The sequence below is a fragment of the Camponotus floridanus genome, unplaced genomic scaffold (assembly GCF_003227725.1).
Source record: "Camponotus floridanus strain SB8 unplaced genomic scaffold, Cflo_v7.5 scaffold38, whole genome shotgun sequence".
NCBI lineage: Eukaryota > Metazoa > Arthropoda > Insecta > Hymenoptera > Formicidae > Camponotus > Camponotus floridanus.
In genome coordinates, this window is record NW_020229525.1 from 537,862 (window position 1) to 562,151 (window position 24,290).

The 24,290-nt window shown below is 33.6% G+C and overlaps 2 protein-coding genes across 4 annotated transcripts in view; one reads left to right on the forward strand and one right to left on the reverse strand.

Annotated features, from left to right (window-relative positions):
• Positions 1–39: 39 nt before the first annotated feature.
• LOC105253456 overlaps positions 40–24,290 on the reverse strand; it is a 37,735-nt gene continuing 13,484 nt past the window's right edge. Inside the window, exons 3-18 of one of the 3 annotated variants that reach the window (XM_025411185.1) lie at positions 22,828–22,898; positions 9,883–9,980; positions 9,690–9,813; positions 8,890–9,121; positions 8,165–8,617; positions 7,410–7,454; positions 6,578–7,192; positions 4,986–5,429; positions 4,371–4,513; positions 4,188–4,265; positions 3,714–4,056; positions 3,079–3,283; positions 2,804–2,991; positions 2,312–2,478; positions 1,557–1,788; positions 1,142–1,321 (exon numbers count right to left, since the gene is read on the reverse strand). In XM_025411185.1, the coding sequence (XP_025266970.1) occupies positions 1,579–1,788; positions 2,312–2,478; positions 2,804–2,991; positions 3,079–3,283; positions 3,714–4,056; positions 4,188–4,265; positions 4,371–4,513; positions 4,986–5,429; positions 6,578–7,192; positions 7,410–7,454; positions 8,165–8,617; positions 8,890–9,121; positions 9,690–9,813; positions 9,883–9,980; positions 22,828–22,898 (3,416 nt within the window). In that variant the 3' untranslated portion in view covers positions 1,142–1,321; positions 1,557–1,578. Of the gene's footprint in view, positions 1,322–1,556; positions 1,789–2,311; positions 2,479–2,803; positions 2,992–3,078; positions 3,284–3,713; positions 4,057–4,187; positions 4,266–4,370; positions 4,514–4,985; positions 5,430–6,577; positions 7,193–7,409; positions 7,455–8,164; positions 8,618–8,889; positions 9,122–9,689; positions 9,814–9,882; positions 9,981–22,827; positions 22,899–24,290 lie in introns of all 3 variants that reach the window. The other 2 variants (XM_025411184.1, XM_025411186.1) reach the window with 2 other exon arrangements.
• Positions 15,360–17,432, forward strand: LOC112638828. The gene is made up of 2 exons (XM_025411188.1): positions 15,360–15,999; positions 16,690–17,432. The coding sequence occupies exons 1-2, from the start codon at positions 15,362–15,364 to the stop codon at positions 17,057–17,059; spliced, it is 1,008 nt and encodes a 335-aa protein (XP_025266973.1). The 5' UTR covers positions 15,360–15,361; the 3' UTR covers positions 17,060–17,432.

A 24,290-nucleotide genomic window follows, 5' to 3' on the forward strand; every position in this document is an offset into this window, starting at 1 on the left:
GTCAGAGGCATTACAACTTTTATCCATAACAACTAAACAATTGTTTCAATTATCGCAGATATACTGCGCATGTTTATTTTTATCGTTATATCGTGTGTATCGTCGCTTCTTCTATGACATTCTTGTTCTTTGTAGACGTAGATATAATATTTTGATGATAAGTAATGGTAATCTATCAAAGAAACAGGACGCATTAACTCCATCTAGAAATGTACAAATATTTTATTGTTTAAACGTCCATGCTTGCTCTTTTTAAGTAGATGCATTTATTGGGCATGTGTTGATATATTATTGCGCGTAATCCATCGAACGAAATACTACTTTAGATGACTTTCTGGATCTTCAATTTCAAAACAGTTGGATCTTATTAATTTAAGATTTCTGTATATGCTCTATAACTTTAAAACGCCATATTTTCTTGATATTAAATTTTAAGATTGTTGGATTACTCTTGAAAATCTTCGCATACTTATCACTAAGATCTAGGGGTCCTTGGAGTGTCAGATTCTCAACTACATAGGCTTACATAACTATACATTTTTCCACTACAAAAGCACAAAAGTTTTAACAAGAGTTTATGCGCTCTGTACAGGATTATAAGGCGTGCGCCCTATAAAATAACTTTCTTTGGTCGTAAAGCGCCACTTCTATGCTTCCGTACGGGGACTTCCCTCTTCGGTATTTTCGTCAAACGGATTTTCGGGAAAGGGAAGTCGCGAAAAAAGGGAAAGAAAATAGAGATAATAGCACCGCGCGAAGGCTGCAAGTCTTTTTCTTCGCGTTCTCTGTCACTAATTCAGATATATATATATATCAGATATACACAAGTCGCTTCGGTGAGGCTTCTCGGTTAAATCGTTCTATCGCGCGATTCACGGTCTAAATCCCCTCGTTACTTCTGGCTGCCGTAATCTACATAAACGCGCACGACCTCGCCGCTGTACTTTCGCTGACTGGGCATAAAGTAAAAGTCTGGCTGGTTTGTTTGAGGACCCGCTGGATTGTGCACGCTCCTGGCACGCCCGTAATGATCCCTGCGATCTTGCGTGTAGTACCCGGGTTGGATGGGCGCAGAGTGTCTGGCACCGGGCGCGCGAGGTAAACTGTAGGTTGCTCTAGGCCCGACCATTCTATTTGGTCCCTCGACGGTATCGGTACCGTTCATGACAGTCATACCGTTGCTGGTCATCATCTCTCTGGACCTCGGCAAGCTGGAAACCGGCGGCGGTGGCGCCTTCTCCTCCGTCTCAAATGCTTCGAATGCAAAGTTTGTGTTGGCGCCGGAAGCATAGTCCTTCCAGGCATTAGCGATTAAACGTTCCTGTGCAAAAAAGAGTTCAGTATCCGATGTGTATACAATCACGAGGAATGAAAATAGTTTTACTTAAATTAATTTCTGACAATATTAGTGAAAGACGTTAGATTTAGTAAAGCTCTTTGGGAAGATGTGGGGCATGCGAGAGAAATGAGAATGCGAGGAGAAGAGGCAGATTAGTAAAAAAGCTTCGATTAACGGACGGAAAGAAAATGTGTGGGAAGAGTGTAATATTGCGCACCGGTTATACTCGACGAGGAGTTTTACCAGCTGGGATTAGCCCGATGCATTTCGGACGGGATGTGTTGTTGATGATGCCGTAGTTGGTGATGATGATGATGGTGATGGTGATTGTTGTTGTTGTGATGGTGGTGATGATGATCGCCGTTTTGTTGTCGATGATACCGCGTCGCGTTCGTGCGATGAATCGGGTTGGGCGCGTCGGAAGAAGCCAGAGGCAGCGAGTACACCCTCTTTTTTGGTCGCGAGGAGCGCGGGTCATGCAACACAAGCGAAGCAATAGATGTTTGGGTTCATTAGGGGATGAAAGTGTATGTAGTTCGTACGCTACAGGGTGTTCCAAGAAAAGAGGCATACACGAACGATAAATTAATTCTTCAAGTCATTTTCAAAACAAAGTAAAAGAAGAAACAAATCATCATATCGTTCATATATACCTTTATAATTTAATTTGAAATATATTCAATTATGGAGTTATTCTAATTATTAATTCAATTATTAGACGTGGAGAAATTATGGCAAATGCGAGGGTTTAGTCAAATGTTTTACTTCGAAATTATTCTTCCTTCAGGAGTAGAATTTTCTGTTAACGTTACACGTTTCTTGGAACACGTTAGAAATCAAATAAGATCGTTAGAGGAACAACAGAATACACACAATACACTCAGAAAAAGGACCTCTCTGGGAATGCGAGAAAAGTGGAGAAAGAAAAAAAATATGCGAAGAAGGAAAAGTTTTAACACACACAGAACGTACCTTAGTTGTTCGTCTTTTCGAGCTTCTATAGAGAGTGCAACTAGCCTGCAACAATGCAAGGGCCAGCAACGCTGCTACACAACCGACGATGATATAGAGCTTCGTCGTGCCCAGAAATATATCTGAGGTTGAGCGATCATCTTCATCTTCCGCCTCAATATCGTTCACTGCAATCAAATTCCAGTTTTCTATTCTATCATTCTTGAAGATACATCGAAAGAGACGATAAATATTTGAAATAATTCAAGTGTCTTGCCTCCTTCATTCGCATTTTATTTTATATTATTAATATTTTAGAAATGACACTAACTGGCCTGTTTTAATTTAATTATATGTGATTTTCAATATTTTAAGACGATATCGCCATATTATATGCACTGGTAAGAAGAAGCAAAGTCTAATTTCAACTTGAAGTAGATGTGGAAAAAATGTTTCAGTTGCAAGAATAGTAGAGATGCTCATAATCATATATACATTTGATTATAGATTTACCTCGGGGTGCTCTGATTACTAAGTACTGCGGATCGACGCTGAGTGCTCCGACTTTGCCAGTCACCAGCGCTTCGCGTAACGCTTTTTCCGCTTCTATCCCGGTGTCAGCAGCTTTCAAGGATCTGCCCTTAGCTTCGTTCTTGTCAAGAATCAGATTCATGCGGGCAATCACCCCCTGTTCGTTGTCTCTGCGAAAAGAGAAAAAAATGAAACGTATTTAAACATCACGCACATTACTCTATTCTTCGATCTCTTGATGTAGTACTTTGTCTTACTTTCGTAATTCGTCAAGTCGAACTTGATAATAGCCTGGCAGTTTCTCAAAGACTGGTCCGAAGCTGTCTGATATCCTGTTAGAGATCACTTCGAAGTCGGGACTACCGGGTGTGGGAGTTTTAAATCCGTCGCCCAGATTAACGAGTTTGACTTCAATATCGTAATGCAATCTCGGTGGCGCGGGCGTGGTTTGTTCTTCAATCTCTAGATAGACAATTGAACAATATTTTTATAGCAATATAATCTCAGACACATATTTCAGAACGTAAGAAATTAACATTTTAGAACATTCAGTTAAGAATTCAATTAATATTCAATTAATATAATGAATCAATAAATAATTCAATTAATATAATGATCATAAGAGTCTATATAATTACAAAAAAAAATAATTTTTTTAATAAAAAAGAATTATTAATCAATTAAACTATCAAATAATTAACACAATCGTGATAATTTTAATATGTGTGATGTATAATTCAATAGAAACAGATGATACAATTAATTAAGAATATGAAATACGCAATGGTGAAAATTATATTCATTAAAAATTAATTAAAAATTATATTATTAATAATCACATTATGAGTTTTAGTAAATCATAAAATGCGATAAATTTTTAGTCAATATTTACCTTCTAAGCCGCATGACTTGATGCATATTCTATCCGACGAAACGACTGGATTTGCGTCATGTTTCCGGATCTTCTTATTGATCGGATTGAATGAGCCACCTTTTACCGGGAACATCATGTATAGACAGTGATCGTCCGTGAACGAAAGATCCTTGCTGTCCTTCGTAACACGCTTTCTCGAGAATTCAAGAGTAGTTACGCCATTCTCGATACGACCGCTGATGTTATAAACGTCTTGCGATGGATCTAGCAACGGCGCGTTGTAACCACTGATCCAAGTGTCCATCAAGAAAGCCCGACCGTTCGTCTTGTCGACCCAGCCAAGCACAGCATCGGTTTGCGACTAAAAATTAACAGAAAAAATATAAGAAAAATAAATCCATACAGATTACTAATTTATAATTCACAATTAAATTTAGATATCAGAGATTTATTGAGAGAAAAATGAATCTAACGACAAACCATTCTTCTTACCATTTTGCTGTCATCGGAAAATCCAACTCCGGTCCATGTATTGGTATTCGTCGTGGAAATTACGAAGGTTATCAAATCCTAGGGAGAAGAAGAATTTCCATGATATTGATTTCATCAGAGAGGAACTGGGCTTTGTCTGCTCCCGCGTATGAAACGTCAAGGAAAAAATATGAGATGGATTACCTTTTTACCCCTGTACGTCCATTGTATAGCGTATTCGCAAGTGCCATTCTCCGGCGAACAATTTCTCGGATAACGCCATTGACCACCGCAGCGACCGTCTTGTAATGTTACCCCGCCGGCGAATTCCGGTTTTTTAGCTTCGTCTGAAATATTCGGATGTTACGCACGAAATGATCAACATTTATCATAAAATGAAAAACCTTAGGAATTAATAAAATTTATAAATATATAAAACCGTACGAAAAACCTTAGAAATTAATAAAATTTGTAAATATATAAATTTATCAATAAATGAATTAAACAAAAAATAAATAAGTAAATTTATAAATAAATAAATTAAAGAAAAATTAAATAAATAAATTTATAAATAAATAAATTAAAGAAAAATTAAATAAATAAATTTATAAATAAAAGAAAAATTAAATGAATAAATTTGTAAATAAATAAATTAAAGAAAAATTAAATAAATAAATTTATAAATATATTTATAGAAATAATAATTTTAAAATACTCGAGAATGTGAAAACAATTTTATCGGGAGATGCCAAGTATCGTGCCTCGTCCTACCGCCTAGCAATTTGCGAATAAACGTGGCAAGTTGACTAGAAGCCTCACCAAAGAAATTCATCGTCACCGCGCCTCTCTGCATTCCATGGCCGTGATATTTAAGCTCGTCGACCTTGTAGAAGTCTTTGACGCTGGCCTTGGCCTTTTCGATACCGCTAGCCGGTTGATGCACGTATTTGCCCGGCTCTTGACCTTTCGCCCAAATCACTTGCATATTGCCGTCGCGAATCTCATGATCGGTCGGCTCCGCGGCGGCCAATTTCCTGCGGAAGACCATCGTCGTGACTCCATCGCGCTCGTAACCGAACGCGGCCGTCAAACTGTCCCTTCCGCCCCAATATTCGTCCTTGCGAGGTGTCGATCGATCCCTCGTGTAATAATCGCCGATCCTATAATTCGTCTCTCTTGCCATGCCGATTATAATGTCCGTGCAGTCCATCGGATTGAAGTCGTGCTTGGGTGTGTACTTGTGTCCTGGTGCCGGTAGCGATGCTTTTGGAGAAAGCCAACATGTAAATTTAGTTAACGCAAAATCGAATATACACCCGAAATATTTATCGTAAAACGCCTATGATGATGAATTGAATAATGAATTGAGAAAAGTGTGTCCGATGTATTCTTTTTATCACCTAAATTTTTTAGAAAGTTTTTATATCATACAAGACGACTAATTTGAAGATCCCGAATATGTGTATTCTTTCAAAATTATTTAAAAATTTTTTGAAATAATCACATGTATATCTTTAAATATTTTTTAAAACAAGTTCCTCTCTGTTTTTACTTAATCAGAATAACATTCTTGCTTTATAATTTTTTTAATCGATAGGGAATTAACTATTCATTTGTATATGAGATGAGTCGATGTTATGGTAATGCGAGTTTAAATGATGATCCTACAGTTTCGGTGAAAAATCGTGACGGGTAAAAATCGAGACACGTGCAAATTTCGTGTCGAAGTAACAATCCGAAGCATGCTACAATCCGAAGATATATATCGGTATATTTACAGGAGAGAAAACAAAATTCCGGATAAATAATGGCCGGGAAGGGGAGAGGAGACATGAAGCATAAGCATTATCGATATTATCTACAAGTGTTTCTTCACTGCTATGTTAAGAACGCGATTGGCAAATTAATAAAACGGAAATTTTATGCAGCGTCAGCGCAGTTGCGTTAACATTTTGCAATCAATGCCGCATCCGGTAGAAGCGACACAGATGTCGCACGCACGGAATAGATTACTCTCTTCTTATCAATACGCTAATTACGCTTTCTCGGCAAATATTTACCGTTACGGGTCTCTCGTTCCAATTGTACAACGTTTTCCCTTATCGTGAAAGTTGCGAATATCGAAAGTAACGTGGATGATGTACTACTGATCATTGTCAATATGTTCTGATGGTTATCACAGGCTACAAGAGATTTTTTTTTATACTATTAAAATTTTAAGACGATTGAATCTCCTTTCAATAAAAGATCAGAATTTTGAAAAAAATTGACAATCGATTCCGATGTAAAAAGTATTTCACTAAACGAAAGGTAAAAGGCAAAAATCTCTGGTAGCTCAAGAGTTAATGATATTACATAGCGTGGCGACTTTATATGTGCGAAAACAAGCGTTAAATCGGTCCATTCGTTACCTTTCGTCGCTCCCGACTTTGACTCCGGCTTCGAGTTGGGTTCCGGTTCAGATTTAGGTTCTGGTTCAGATTTAGGTTCCGGCTCGGATTTTGGCTCTGGTTCAGATTTAGGTTCCGGCTCGGATTTTGGCTCTGGCTCAGATTTCGGTTCTGGCTCGGATTTTGGCTCTGGCTCGGAGCTGGGTTCTGGCTTGGATCGCGGTTCTGGTTCGGATTTTGGTTCCGGCTCGGATTTTGGCTCTGGCTCAGATTTCGGTTCTGGCTCGGATTTCGGTTCTGGCTCGGATTTCGGTTCTGGCTCGGATTTCGGTTCTGGCTCGGATTTCGGTTCTGGTTCAGATTTCGGCTCTGGTTCAGAACTGGGTTCTGGCTCAGATTTTGGTTCTGGTTCGGAACTAGGTTCCGGTTCGGATTTCGGTTCTGGCTCAGATTTTGGTTCAGAGCTAGGTCCCGGTTCGGATTTTGGTTCTGGTTCAGAGCTAGGTTCCGGTTCGGATTTCGGTTCTGGCTCAGAGCTGGGTTCAGGCTCGGATTTTGGTTCTGGCTCAGAGGTAGGTTCTGGCTCGGATTTCGGTTCTTGCCCGATGACAATGCTGGACTTGGCGATTGGTTCTCCTGTGCAACAAAGCATCGTACGTCGTGCGAACTACCTACTTATAAGGACCATCACCTTGTGCGTCGTGTCTCGAAAAAAGGGAAATTACAAATCGTATAAAGGATTCCTACAGAGACTACTGGGATTTTTTGGACAAACTACATATCACTACTAAATTTTTGAATAAGCGAGCGACTCATCGGGAGCGTTTTGTGGACATAAATATACAATACATACCGTTTGAAGATACAGTGACTGGTTCTGGAGATCTTCTTTTACGACCTATGCAAAAAAAATTAATTATCAATAAAAAACCATCTCGTAAAAATCATTAGCAACGGTTACAAAGATCACGTTGTATAAATAATCATTCATTTCTTATTTCTCGATTCAGAGCATAAGGATTTTTTTTATGACAATGTAATAATTGATATATCATGATAAAATTACAAAAAAATTCTGACTTTAAAGACTTTACAATTCATATGCAGATAAAAACATGTGTATTTTTATCTGCATGTAATGTTCATATGTGTTATCTAATATCCGATGTATTATTATTATTCAAACGCAAATTACTTTTGTTTGCATTATCATTTTTCTATGACCGACATTCGTGTAATTACGTGCCTTGAACTCCTACACGCGGATCAAATATAACACGTCAGAATACAACAAGTAACAATGATGGCATATTAGCGATTATTTGCTATGCGCAGCTGTAGAAAAAAAAATATAAGCACTCTTATGAATGCGAACATTTATTTTCTTCTCATAATATAAAAGCAATCTTGTACAAAAATATCACGTGTCATAGCAAATAACCAATTTTAAAAAGAAACTTTAAAAAGAATGTAGAATAAGTCATTATATAACATCGATTAGAACTTTTTGAGATATGATTTCATGAAAATATTGCATTGACAAATATATCATTTTAGGGAAATAACGATATGAAAAAATAATTTAAAAAATAATTTAAAAAATCCTACCCAGCTTTGTGCTGACTTGATAAGTCACACTGGTCTGTACATCCGGTCGTGACGTTACGAATGTCGCAACGTCCGCCTTAGCCGATCGTCTCTTCGCAATCGATTTCTCGCCTTCTATGCTGGGCTCTGGTTCCGGTTCCGGTTCCGGTTTCGGTTCCGCTACGGGTTCCGGCTCTAGTTCCGATTTCGGTTCCGTTTCGGCGATCGGCTCCAGCTTTGGCTCCGGCTGCGGAAGTGGCTCGGGTATATCCCTGATCATTGGGAAGGATCGGCAGGACGGTCCCAAATTGTCGGGCCTCCATCCGATGGCGATCCACGTCGTGGAATTGGCCATGAGGACGCCCTCGAGCTCTTTGCTTTCCTTCAAGATTCTCCAGTAAAATACGACGTCATCGGAAAATCGCTTCATTGTGTACGAGTCCAAGTCTACGTCGATGGTTTTCACCGGCGATCCTGAAAATAGAATCATCAGTAAGTGATTTAAAAAATTATCTCAAAATTGAAATCTGTTTCATCGCGAACCACCAACGTACCTATAGCATAGTGCACCGGAATAATTCTTGAAAGGTAAGTTTAACGTAAGATAAAAGAAACTAAAATAATGTCAAAAGATATTTTCTACATTAGAGAAACATTCTAACATCGAATCGGTGGAACTCCGGTTCGGCCAAAGTGTTCCAGTCGCGCGAGAAATTCTCGAAAGGAATTTCCGCGGTGAAACTTACTCTTCGCGCAACCCGGACCGAACCAGCCGGTGTTGCAGTAGCAGTGCTTGGTAGGCGCGGTCGTGCCACCATTGTCGATGCACGTGCCCTGAATACCGCAGTCCGAATCGTCCAGGCATTCCTCCTTGAATTGGCACCTCGGGCCGTGATAAAGACGCTCGCATCTGCACCTCTGGCTCAGGTAATGTCCATGACCGCTACAATCCTCTCGATAATCCTTCTTCTGACGAATCTGTCAGCAGTCAGATTGCACGTGTAAATCACTTAAAAAAAGTTACGAGGAAAATGTTCTTCCAAATCGCGATAGAAATTGATATCATAAATTTTCTTTATAGATAAATTAAGAGGAGAGATAATTTAATACATTGGTAATAATTATTAATATATAAATTTATAATTAACATATAAATAATTAAATAATTATTAATATATAAATTTATAATTAATAATTAATTAATTTTTAATTAATAATTAATTAATTTATAATTTATAATTAATATATAAATAATTAAAAAATAGTTATTGATCTATAAATATATATATTAATAATTTCTGGATTTTATGTTTTTGTACAATTTTTCTTAAAAGATGTTAGAATAATTTCTTTATCCAATTTTTCTTCAATTATAATTTTTTTGAATACTAAACTGTATGTCTATTTATTAAACTCGGAAAAAATAACTTACGTCTCAATTAATTCGCAATGATATTATCCCAGTTTATGTGTTAAATCATCGCATTATTTAATAGAATCAGAGAAGCTATTCTTTATGCCAAGAGAGAAATCATGAGAAACTCACATCAATGTCGGCGCACGACCAAAATCTGTAGCTGGAGCCCCATTCTTCGGCCTCTCGCAGCAGTCTGATGGTGCAGTCGGTGCAGCTGAAATCTTGCGGCAGGTGCACGGCATAGCTCTGTGCCCTGAAAATCGGAAATATCGTATCAAATTTACGATAAATCAGCAGAAACGATGCGTCGTTGCGTACTTACGTAACATCGTCCTCGACGAATTCGCTGTTTCGTGTGATAGGCGTCAGGTCGATCAGAGGTCTATCGTAGAAATCTAAGATCTGAAGCCGAAAGCCTCCCTGAAAAATAAGAAATATACATATTTATACATGTGTGAAAAACGTGAAATGCTCATTTGCTGCAAAGTTAATTTATTTTTCTTTTATTTACTCCTAAATTACAATATCAATGGTTCGTGTTATTCATCTCTGACAAAATATTTTATACTGACATAATCATGTCAGTGCATTATTCGATACAAAAGATGACTCGGATTAAGTGTTTTATAAGAAAAAGAGAGATTCAGGCATCTATTGGGGATTTTCCTATAGCGTAAAAATTGAAAAGTGTATTCCTGTCACACATACGAGTCACGAAACGTCCAATTTAATCATTTATATTTTGTCCATTCATGCCTTTCTATTAACTTATGGCTCTTCTTTGAGTTCCGCAATAAATGGCACATCATCGGAACACGACAAAACGTTAGAGCGGTTTCGATACCAATCACGTAAGCGGAATTGATGCAAGTGGGTCCCGGTTGTCCGAGATTTCTCGATTTTTTTCTCCCATCTCTCGAGTTGCAAGAAGCAAAGTGCAAGAAGCATTCGTTCCATTCGTCATTGCCATTTGCTACGCTGGCCTTAATAAATCAACAATAACGGACTAGAACTTCTCTTCTTTGAATTTGACACGAGTGATGTCATTAGTACAAAATTATTCATTGGCACGTTATTTAAGCAATTACATAAAACATATAAGTATAAAATAATTAAATGCATATAAACATATGCATGCAGTGAATATAAAATGAGAAAGCATCATTTTAATTACATTAAAGCTCTTTTAATTATCGCATTAATTTTACTTGACTGGCAACGTTTACGGCTGCAACCCAAGACATGCAACCCGGCCCATTTAGACAAGTATGTATCTCGGTCGTGGCTATAATAATTATCCGGATCCTGACACGAATATCTGCGTCCGCATCGACGCCAGAATGTCGATGGATAGCGGTATATGGGGTCGCATCGTACAAGCACATCATATGCACGAACCGCGATCGGTCAAGTTATTTCTGTCAGCGTTTATCCGCGAAACGCGCCTCGCAATCTCGCGCTTGCGACACGATTTGTGAAATCGTGCGCCGAATTAAAAGCGCAAAAAAGGCTCTTCTCGGCCGAATTAAGAGCCCCCTCCCTCTTCTCCCCCGCCGGGGTAATGACGGAATAATGACAGCGAGTTAATGAATAATCCCGGCCGACCGATTGATATGCGCCATCGGTTGCGACATCGTGAGATTCCTTATAATCACGTCGGCCCCCGAGCAAACCGTTAGGAAAGCGCCGATGCAAGTTCATAAACGTTATTGAGTAACATCCGTATCCGTCCGTGACGGCATCGTAGGAGGAAACGACGTAAGGATTATCCGCGGGCCGATCTGCGGGATATGCTATTACGACCTCGTAATCGAGATATGCGAGTCTCGAATCGGAAATCGCTAATTTTAATTGCACGCGTAGACATATCTCCTTGGATAATCTTCCATTCTTTTTTATCTTCACTCTTGGATTCGATATTATGCATCCGGAAGGAAGAGGATGCGCGAAAACGTTTACACGAACAGGTTATGCAATCATCGATTTAAAAAAAAATCTCGTACGTATAAATTAATTTTATTCAGTTTTCTTACAATTAATTAAGGTTTAGGTCATTTATAGAGATATTTAAGAAATTGGTTTTTTTTTCTAATAAAAAATAAATGTTGAAAAAAACACGTTTCTTTAAATTTCTTTAAATATGTAATATAATATTAAATATAATATTATTTTTTCCCATACATTTTTATTAATATAATAAAAAACAATTAAACTTCTTATATTTTTTATTTATCTTTTGACTAAAGAAACGAACATTTTTAAAAATTACCACAAACTATTTTTGTATCTATAATAACAACAATTCATTCAAATTCAATTTTGATTTATTTTTGGAAAATCTAATTAAAAACAATAAAAATAAAAGTAATCGAGGCTCTACTTATACAAAATTACAATTAGTTATAAAGGGCATGTAGAGCGAGAAAGTAAGTATATTACAAAAGTTTATTATGTTAAGATGTACATCAAAATAAGTCTATGTCGACGGTGACATTACAATAATACCGATCGAAAAATCGATCAAAACGTTCGCCTTTAACGTACCTATCGCCTTTAACGTGCCTATATTTTGATCTTTTCGGTATTATTGTAATGTCACCGTCGACATAGACTTATTTTGATGTACATCTTAACATAATAAACTTTTGTAATATACTTACTTTCTCGCTCTACATGCCCTTTATAACTAATTGTAATTAAAAACAATAATTATATAATTATATACCCAATTGAAATGCAATCTATATTTAAAATGGTTAGTTATTCATTAATATTTATTATCTAAAAAATAACGAAAAAATCAATTTGTAATAATCAAAATTATATTAAATATTAAATATTAAATATTATTTGAAAAAAAAAGAGAGATTTGCTGATTTTTTCACAAAAAACTACTTTATGGAAAAGAAAAAAATTTTTCTTTTTTTCTATTTATCACATCTAATCATTCTACGAATCTACGAATTTAGAGCTTGCATATTTTCCGGATTAAACCGTGGATTAGACGCGCAAATTTCGTAGCTGTCTTACGAATGTCGCGTGACATCGCGTCGACGAGCAATCAGACAGTCGATGAAAGACGAGCGTTGGAGAGCGAAATGATGGTCGCGCGTTCCCACCTCGCGGGAAATCGCGATGGAGAGAAAGGGAAGAGATCGTGCAGCCGCAACGACGTGGTACTGCTTCGCACGGCGAACACACCTGCACTCTCGGAAGCAGCCACGGTTGTTATTGTCGAATTTTTCTCGCGTCGACGGAGCATCTCGCGCGGATGTTCCCGCGCGACCGAGGAGGCTGCGGTCAAGATTTTAATGTCCCTAAATGTCGTAATGTAATCGGCGCGAATGTTTATCGCGCGCGTTTCGTCCATCCCGTTAACGATCACCTCGCGACTGCCTTCCTAAGAAGGAGAGATTACATTTTTCCTGCATATTAAGAAATAATTCTTGTCGCGATTGCGGTTGATATTTTCATGAATCTAGGTACATCATAGAGGAGAGAATATGATTTCCTCGGTATCTCTCTTCCATTCTTCGAGTAAAATCTAAAATCTCTCTCTCAACTTCATTTCTTTCAATTGTAAATTTCATTTCATTATTTATGAATAATCTAAAATCGATTGTGCAAAGAATATACCTTCTATTTCCTATCATATTTTTATTTTTAATCAAGGAATCTTTTCCACGTAAATTTTTCAGATTTTATTCTCTATTATGATAATACGGATAACGCAATATCTTAGACAAGGATACAACATCCATTGAAACTGTGTCGAAAAAATGCAGATTATCGTTGAATAATCGCGAACCTACAATGGAAAACGTTTCGAGAATGGAGGCCGCGGCTGCATACGGAGGCTCGGTTTCGCTGCACGCTTCGCCAAGTAAGAATCGCGGGTTTTGCACATTTAGCCGAAGGCGAGACGACGCCTTCGTGCCCGAGCGATCGTCATCGGCGGACGTTCGAGTTACGGTACCCGGCATACCGATCTCCACAACCTCGGGAGGTTCTCTCCAGGCACCGCGTCCACGTTGGCCGCCTATAAACCGCCTCTATTCGGCCTACTCATAGGCTGCATGCCTACGAGGCGACCACGCTCGTGAATAATTCAGCGCACGTCACCTTGAGCGACGAGCAACGTAGGTAGAGGAAAAAAAAAAAAAAAAAAAAATATATATATATATATATATATATATATTTCTCTCTCTCTCTTTTTTTGTGAAAAATATTAGCAAATTTAATATCGTACCTTAAAATAGTATAAATCACGTATAAAAGTTTATTCTTAAATCTTTCTCTCTCTCTCTCTCTCTCTCTCTCTCTCTCTATATATATATATATATATATATGAGAGAGAGAGAGAGAGAGAGAGAGATTTAAAAATAAACTTTTATACGTGAGTGAATTAACTGTTTTAAGGTACGATATTAAATTTGCTAATATTTTTCACTTAAACAATATATATGAGCATGATAGGGATATTGCAACAAATTTTTGTAGATATGGGTAAATTGGTATTATAGAAAGTAAATATACACAATAATACACAATGTAAAATTTACGATAAAACCTCCTCCAAGGAAATAATTCTTTCAACATAATAAAGCATTTAATTGATGTACTCTTGTTAAATGGATGCACTTTTTAATTCAAATCAAATCAACAGCGATAAAATAAGAGGAAAGGCAATAGTAAATTTTATAAAAATATTATTTATTTATTTCTTTGAATTGCTCTTTGATATATATTTCATGTATGTATATAAAAATGCATCCCGTAGAGAAAAATGACTCAACACATAAATTTAGATATTAATATGTACAAGGAAAGCAACATATTACAATACATGCATAAATTAATGAGTTAAGGCTTTTCTATCTTCTTGTGTATATATATCCATATAAAATTTAATATTATTTGCCTCATAAATATTATTCAAAAGACAGACATGTCGCGTTTGGCAAAAATGTTGTAAATATTGGAACCAAGTTCGTTTAGCTAATGCTTTATTTAGATAGAACGATTAAAAAATGTCATTTAATTATAATTCGAATGTAATTCCCCACTCTCAATAATTTCTAAAATTGAAAAAATATAGAAATGTAAATATAAGAAATCGAATAAAAATTTTTTAATCCGAATAATAATTAAAGGCTTGAATTGTTACAAATATTTTAATTAAAAATTCTAACAAAGTAATAATATTTATTTATTAATACAGAATGATTATAGAAAAATTGTTGATACAGAAATAATTATAGAAAAATTGTTAAATTGAGAATTTATTATTAAAATGAGAGTATTGAATCACAAATTTAATATTAATTATTGTATTTCTACTGTTTTAATCTTTATTAAATATACTTGAAAGGGAGGTTATCGAAAAATTCAAGCTGAAAATTTAATAATAGGTTCAAAAATTCAATAACAGATATATAAATTTAAGAGCAAATTTTAAAAATATTATATTATATATCGATTTTAAGGGCGTTTATATTATAATTTTAATTTTTAACGGTTTTAATTATCCACAGTATAAATAAAAATATTAATATATTTGATGAGAATTTCTTCACCTACAATATTATAAAATAACATTATTAAATCAATATATACACAAAACAGGCATGTTAGGCAGATTTAGAGAGTCTAGCAATATTTGTATGTATACAATCATATCATATGTCTTTACGCGACCTTTCCTTCTTTCTTATAGATACCAGTTCTATATTCTTCGTACTTTTCCTTAAATTCTCATTTTGTATTTAATAATACACAAACTGTGATACATAACGGATATCATGTCGAGAGAACATGGAGAAGAAGCACTTTGGACAGTCAAAAGTTGGATGTGGGATTATTTTTCGATAAAAGAAGACAGTATAAGTATATCCGTATGCGATATTTGTGGTGCAGAAAGGAACCATTCAAAGCATACAGACGATATAAAAAAAATGAATAGTCATTTATCTACTAAGCATAACGAATTTTATGAGAACATTTTTAACAAAAAAAGAATCGTTTGGGACTCGCATTTCGAAAGGGTGCCATGCTCAACTAGTAAACATAGTACAAGAAGCATTAATATAAAGTGCAAACTATGTCAGCCAGATGATCCATATGAGACAGAGCTTCGAATATTCGTAACACCCAAACCTATGGAAACACATTTAAAAAAAGATCATAACGTTACGGAAAGTAAATGGGAATGTCTTCGAAACTGGCGAGACAGGAACTTAACCAAAAAGTATTATAAACTGATTCAGGAAGAGGGACAATTGATCAAAAGAACAAAACAGTGTAAGAAATGTAAACATGAGTTTCAACGTAGTAATCTGTGCATCATGCTAAACCATTTGATCCAATATCATGATTCCGAGATTACCTTCGGATTACTTCCGGATAAAATACGTTTACCTTTGGATATATTACCAAAAGGGTAAGAAAAACGGAAAAACTCAAATTTTATTAATTTACCGATTTTGAATCATTTATATATACTATTATATATACTCTTTTATATATACTCATTTATATATACATTTTATATATTTATATATACTCTTTTGTTATTATCATGCAATAGTATATATATTATATATACTATTGCATGATAATAACAAAAGAAAATCATGGATATAAAACTATAAAATTCATATATTTAGCACATATAGTATGTATTTACGACAAATATTTGGTATATATATTTGAGTCAATTTAACTTATTGTTAGGTGTTACCGCATAAAAATATTTATATATTACATATATAAATAAATATAAAATTTATTAGTTTAGTATTTCGATAATTGAGAGAGAGAGAGAGAGAGAGAGAGAGAGAGAGAGAGAGAGAGAGAAAGAGAGAGAGAGAATTTGTGAAACTTTATGTAAATATAAATTGCGAATATAAGTATAAAGAATTTCTTTTTAAATAATCGACCGAAAATTTTGGTTTTTTGATATAAAATTTTTAAGAATACTCAAGTTTTTGATGATATTTTAATAATAAAAGTATTTTTTGACATTAAAAAATAATAGTTGAAAAATTTGATGATATATATTGTATTATGCATATAATTGAAGCTATATTTTATGTATTAATTAATACAAATATTTTTTATGTTCTAACAGATTCAACACAAATCCATCGAATGATCCTGTAGATCCTGTAGATCCTGTAGATCCTGCAAATCCTGTAGATCCTGCAAATCCTGTAGATCCTGTAGATCCTGTAAATCCTATAGATCCTGATATTGCATCGAGCAGCAATCCAAAGCCATCGAGCAGTAATCAAGGGCCATCATCATCTGGCCAATCTAATCCCTCCAAAATGAGGCAAGAAACTGACAGTTCCATGAATATTTGGCAAATAAAATATGCTGCCGTGAATCCACATTCACCAACATCTGACAGCAGCCTTTCTGATATCAGCCTTCCAGAACGTGCCAGTAAACGCCGTAAAATCAGTCATAATACAAGCAGTGACGAAGATGATAAGTGATATTGCACGAAGCAACACCATACATCGCTTCAACGTCTACACACACAAGTTCGGTCTCTAGATTTGATTTCTGATACTTTGTATCATTACATTGTAATCGAGATACTCGATGTTCTCCTGTTTATATCATTGAAAGTATTGATAAAAACAATGAAAACAATGAAAAAAATTTTTAACTAATAATTCAAACCATTGACATCTGAATAGATAGACGGAACATTAGCTATCGATTAAGACGAGAAGAGCTTTGATAATCGCGGTAATGGGGAACTCTATGAACTTCGGTTGAATTAGATTATTCCCGATAATGATCAATTAATAATTCGACTCCAACTTCTTTCATTAATATATATCAAATAAACAAAATAAATAACATCACAAAATATAACTTATTATTACACTCTTCCACTTAAACTTTAAATAAATAATTTACACTCATTAAACTAACAATCTTTTTCATATATTTTTTTCTACCTACTTAGTATAAATTAAATAAATAAATATATTTATATACCTTATACTCAATAATAATATACCCCTAAAATTAAAATCTATCAATCCCCTCATTTCATCATTATATATATTATATATATATATATATATATATATATTATATATATTATATATATATATATTATTATATATTATATATATATATTATTATATATTATTATATATATTATTATATATTATTATATATATATTATATATATATATATATATATATATTAGTATCAGAAAAATTAATATTTTCATTAATAAATTTACAATTTATTACTTTTATCAGATATAATACTCTTACATTTTAATTAAATACCTGCTCTCCCTCATTAACGTCAAAGTTCAGCTCACATGCATTGTGCGAAGTTGTGTTGTGACTAATGTTATATTATTTTTATATTTGTTATATTATTTTTAAATTTATATATTATTTATATAATTTATATTATTTATAATATATTATTTAATATATAACATATATATTAAATAATATTAATAAATAATATAAATAATATTAATATATATATATATTTATATTTATATATTAAATAATATATATAAGTTATATATATATATATATATATATATATACATACATATATATATGTGTGTGTGTATATATGTATATATGTATATTTTATATATTATTTAATATTATTATTGTCATATATTATTTTTATATTTAATGACATTAGCGATTTTCTCCAAATAAACACTCTTTAAACATTTCTGAAAATCTAGTTGAGAATCGATATCAATGGAATCGTTATGTAATGTCAAATTGTGCCGAATAGTCGAACGCTGACGGAATTAATCGAAGTTCATGCACTCCCCCTTTACTGCAATTATCAGTTACTCCTATCAAAAGGTTCTAAGGTTCGTCTATCTATTCAGATGTCAATGATTCAAACGGACTTATAAATCTCGAAGGAGATGATCAATATCGTAATATCGCTACACATCAATTAACCATCAGCAGTTAATTTAAGTAAAATTCTGATTTTGATTAGATCATTGTTTTTGATAGCTTTCATGAATTTGACGATTTTGTGCTATTATTTTATCTTTTAAATATAACATATTCATTATTGCATCCATTGTTTTTGACGAATATATAATGTATTAATCATTTATTTATCAAGCAAAGATTTCAAGTTTTTATATTGTTTTATGTCGTTTATATCATTTATATTTATAATTTATTAAATATAGATACAAACACAAACACAAACACACGCGCACGCACGCACACACGCACAGACACACACACAGAGACACACACACAGACACACACACAGACACAGCACACACACACACGCACGCACACACACACACACACACACACACAGACAGACAGACACAGCACACACACACACACACACACACACACACACACACACACACACACACACACACACAAGCAAGCACGCACGCACGCATTATACACACGCGCGTGCGCGCTATAGACATCATCATATATTATTATATGACCTATTATTATTTCTAGAAGAATAGTTTTTTAAACGTACTGCATGAACAAATATATTTATAAACCAGTAGATTTTTGTATTCAATTCGTAGAAAATTGTATCAAAAGTGTAGTGAAAATAATGTAAAATTGATGTAAATATTTAAATTAAATGGCATTTTTGATAAGCATAACATTGTATCTTTTTAATTTATAATTATTCCAATACGCACTTAAAAGTTTATTATATATGTATAATATTCGATTAATATTTATCTCTTCTTATCAATATGTTTTATGCTTTGATCGAACTAATTTCGCTAATTTCAAAATATTTTGCGGTTTTTAGTTATGTCTATTGTAATACTTGCGATTGTGAAAATTTTTATGTAATATTTTTTTAATTGATGATTATTATCAGCACAAAATTAGTAAACTAATAAGTTTAGTACCTAATTATAAAAATTAAGATACATTAGACAGGTTTAGATAGAAGATTTAATGCTAAACTATGCGTATCCATATTTACATTTATATACAAAATTATTCACTTTTAATTTTTTTCTTTTTTTTCTTTTATTATCTTCTATCATCTTCGTTATAAGTTCTAATATTTATATAAAGCACTTTCCTTCAAAAGAAATATATATTTAAAAAATACATAAAAACTCATCATATGTTATACTTATGATAGTAATATCTCACAATAGAAAATTAAATATAACAATATGAGATAACATTAAATAATAATAGATAAGATAATGCACTTTTGGTGATAAAATATTTACAATGACATTATATATAGATATATTCATAGATATATTTTAGAGAAAAAGAAAGAGACAGAATCTCTCCAAGATGTGCTTTTTTCCTTTCGTAATCACGACAAACAAATTTGTAATGCCCGGCGGATAGTGTCGAGTGTTCGAGTACTCGTACATTGAATACAAACGACCGGTGGCGATTATTATCGAGCTCGTTGGACGAATAAGAGTGCCGCAACGTTTCCTCGCTTGCATGCCATGGTGCACTTTAATGAGCAACGAGGAGAATTTATTATTATTACTGCTTGATAATATTTTTGTTTTATGTACTAGAAAAGCAAGATCATTATAAAAAAGAATTAAGAGCAAAGTGTAATCATAAACATCATGAGACATCAGAGGTATACATAAGATAATTGAAATCTATGAAATGTATGAGATGGAAATAGACGATTCTTGATGATTCTCATCTTCTTAACATTTGTTTCTCAAATATTAAAAGAAAGAAAATATATTTATAATTTCTAACAATCTTTGGCATTTTACATGAGAATACTTTCTAGAAACAGCTTAGTAAATTCCTTCTTTTTCTCTCTCTTTTTTGCAGTTGACATGAAGTGGTAAAAGTTGATTTTGATACAGCAATATTGCAAGAGCTATTATTTAGAATTCTGATAACATGCAATGTCTTTAATCTTACGCTTCGCACTTCGATACTATTGCTTTCTCCGAAGACTCGTAAAGCTTTCTCCTTCGGTTGACCGGAGATTCGCAAGAATCATACATTCGACAAGATCAATTTAACACACGTAATCGATAGCCGTTCACTATAATTTAAATTTAATTTATCTGGATTTCAATCTTTATATTTAATCGTTTATAGAATTGTATGTGAACTCATGAGAATTTACGTAGATTATCTCGATTATCATTACAATTCATCGTGATGATTGTAATGCACGCTGTGTAAAAGACTCAATTATTATGATATATATGAAGGATGTTTGAAATAAAATAATACACCTATAAACTTATAAACTCGTAAATATGTAGCTGCTCGTTGCAAATATTTTTTTCTTAAAAACAATTATATTTCCTTTACACTAATTGACATCTCTCATGATTTTGTGTCAAAAGTATTCAAATAAAATAATCGAAAGATGAATATTTTATGAGAATATTTCAGAAAGTGTTTATATAAAATTATGTCAAATTAAAGTAACACATATGTCAAAAAATCTCGTAAACTATTCAATTTTTGGCCATCCTACTCTTATAATTTTTTACACTGAATATTACGAGGAATCGATTTAGATAAAAAAATTAGGAGTTCCGTTTAAAAAACTGACGGATAAGATATAAAGTGGAGTGATGATGACATCATTCCAATTTGCTTCCTTTATACAACTTTTCATCGAGCAATTATTGCGTAACACCTGTTTACAAGTTATTCATATTCAGATATTATTTTATTTTAGAAACTTCTTTTTATACAGGGTGTCAAGGCAATTTCTTTCCAAAAAAAGCTCTTGTAGCTTACCTCGAGAATCTTTCAAAACACTATAATAAAGTATTTTATCATCGAATACTTTTCGAGTTATGAGGCTTGAAATAATTTCTTGATTTTTACATAAATCATAAAATATCTAGTAAAATATTCATTTTTCGACTATCTTACCTTCATACTTTTATGTAGAAAATAACGAGAGGAATCAATTGGTGTAAAGAAAACACATAATTGTTTCGAAAAAAAAATGTAATTGTTAATTGCGAATTACATATTTTTTCTTCGAAACAATTCTGTGTTTTCTTTACACCAATTGATTCCTCTCATTATTTTCTACATAAAAGTATTAAGGTAGGATAATCGAAAAATGAATATTTTATTAGATATTTTATGGTTTATGTAAAATTAAGAGATTATTTCGAGCCTCGAAGCCAGAAAAGTACTCGATGAAAAAATACTTAATTATAATATTTTGAAAAGCTCTCGAGGTAAGTTACAAGAGCTTTTTTTGGGAAGAGATTGCCCCGACACCCTGTATATATATTTAAATGCAGCACACATTACGTAAATAACTGCGCGAATAATATTCCGTTATGTCGAGCGCGTTTCGCGCTCGCATCGGGCCGAGGAACGTAAAGCCCGGAAAGTTCAGCGCGCTCCGGAGAAAGTAGTCCCGATGCATAAATAATAAAATGCACGCGTACGATTTTATCCCGTCTTCACGTAACCGTTGATACGACTTTTAAGTAGCTGGTTCGCTTACTCGTAAGTAGAGATGTGTAACATGCACGTAGAGTTCGCGCCGATGGCGATCGGCGGCAATAAACACGCATATTACACACATTTTGCGTTTCCCTTTCTCTTCGCAAAATATCCGCGAGAAATCCGAGAAATTCTCAGCACGATCGGACGAAGCGTAAAACGAGCCGTTACTTCATTCAAGATTCCTCTCTGTTTTGTTATATGTGGAGCGACGCGATAAATAAAGTCAGATAATTCAATGATATTATCGTATAAAATATTACTGTAATAAAATAATGCAATGATATTATCAGTACAAAAATATTACCGTACATTATTACCGTATAAAAATATTCTCACAACTTGTAGCAACATGGAATAGAAGTAACATAGAATAAAGATTAATATGAAAATCTCTTGCTATGTATAATGGGAACTTGAATATACCGTAAAATGAATATACATCGCGCATCAGCATCGGTAATGTTGCGCGTCAGAGCGAAAAAAAATAATGCGATGTCATCAAATATTCAAGGAGATAGTTCCTCGAGAGTATTTTCGACATTCTCAAGGAATTCCCGTTTTTTTTTTAGACTCTTGCTAATTAATTTTCTAAACATCGAAAACCTTATTCTATAAATGTGTAATCATTCCCCAATACATATATATGTTGTATCAAGAGTTGTACATTTTATAAGTTTTATATTTTATATTTTATAATTAAATATAAAATACAGATAAAATAAGATTCGTGCGATAAAAAGAACTTGTAAGGAATTTTACTCACCCTATGGGGATAGGCGAGGTGCCACGTGACGTTGAAATTGCTTCCTGCCAATAATGATGTCTTGATGTGACCTGGAAAATAAAATATGGAATATTAAAATTAGACCGCGACTTGTGTCGCAAGGTTCTGGTATAACCGGACAATGATGGATCGTCGATTAATTCTGAAAATTCATTACCGTTAAATGTCGCACGCTGATATCGACCTCATTCGGCTTGCGACCTGTTTTGGAGGTCACATACCTTTAACGCCGAATATACATCGCAATTCAAAGGCGCTTCGAAAATATTCATATCTCGCCTATTAATTATTCAGCCTTTTATTGAATATTCTTTCCAACGCGAGGAGCTTTGGAATTAAACTAATCGTAGACACATAGTAAGATTTTATCTCGTCTTTCGAAAAGATTGTAAGATATTTGTATATAAATGAATTTAAGGATGTTTTGCACTTATTTTCAAAATATTGAGAATTTAATGAAAATTGTACAGAATGTCCTTACATATGTTTAGAATATTCAGTATAATTTTTAAATTTAATTCACAAGTTATAAAGCGTTCACAAGTTATAAAAATTTTAATTTACACCGAATTAATATGTATTCTTATAGGAAACGTATAATCACGTCGATTCAAATGACAAAAACACATGGAAATAATATTCAGAATTTGTTTAAAATTTGCAAAACTTTAGATACAGAGGAAATATTTGGTCAAATAATATTATACAAGTACTAACTGGTTAAAAAGATATTAAATATAATTTAATGAAATTAGCCATGTATCTCACACAAGACGAAATTCTCTGCCAAAAGTTAATCATTTCGATTAACAAAATTCGGAATATCATTAAAAACGGAATAAATATTAAAAAATACATCTCTGCACTGTAGTTAAGATCAAATTGTAATATTCCACACAATTTCTCATACTCAAAATACATCAAAAGTGGATATATTCGTCAATATTGATTTTCAGCTACTTTTTGCTGGGATTGTACATATAAAACATCCTTAATTGCTCATTAATAAAATTCATGATATTAAGAAGTTGAAAATATTTTTATTTTTATCAATTTCTCGAAAAACAACATCTAAATACATAATTAATAATTTTTTTCACGTATGTCAGTATTTTATGTAATAAATCTGTTTTCCAATCCTTTTTTTTCTATTATAATAACAATGAATATCTCTCTCTCTCTCTCTCTCTCTCTCTCTCTCTCTCTTTCTCTTTTCCTCTCTCCTCTCTCTATGTTGGGTACATAAATCCCTTTAGCAAAGGGATTTTGTGCGGGAGACGCGACGAATCCGCGAGGCTTACGCGCTAATTTAATATAAATGCAAATAACTGATTAGCCTCCGGTACTTTTAATCAACTTTTCCAGTATTACCAGACCGGCCCCTTCCGCTTCCCCGAAGCGTCTCCGGAAGGAAAGCGGTTCTTCTCTTCCATTGACCGAGC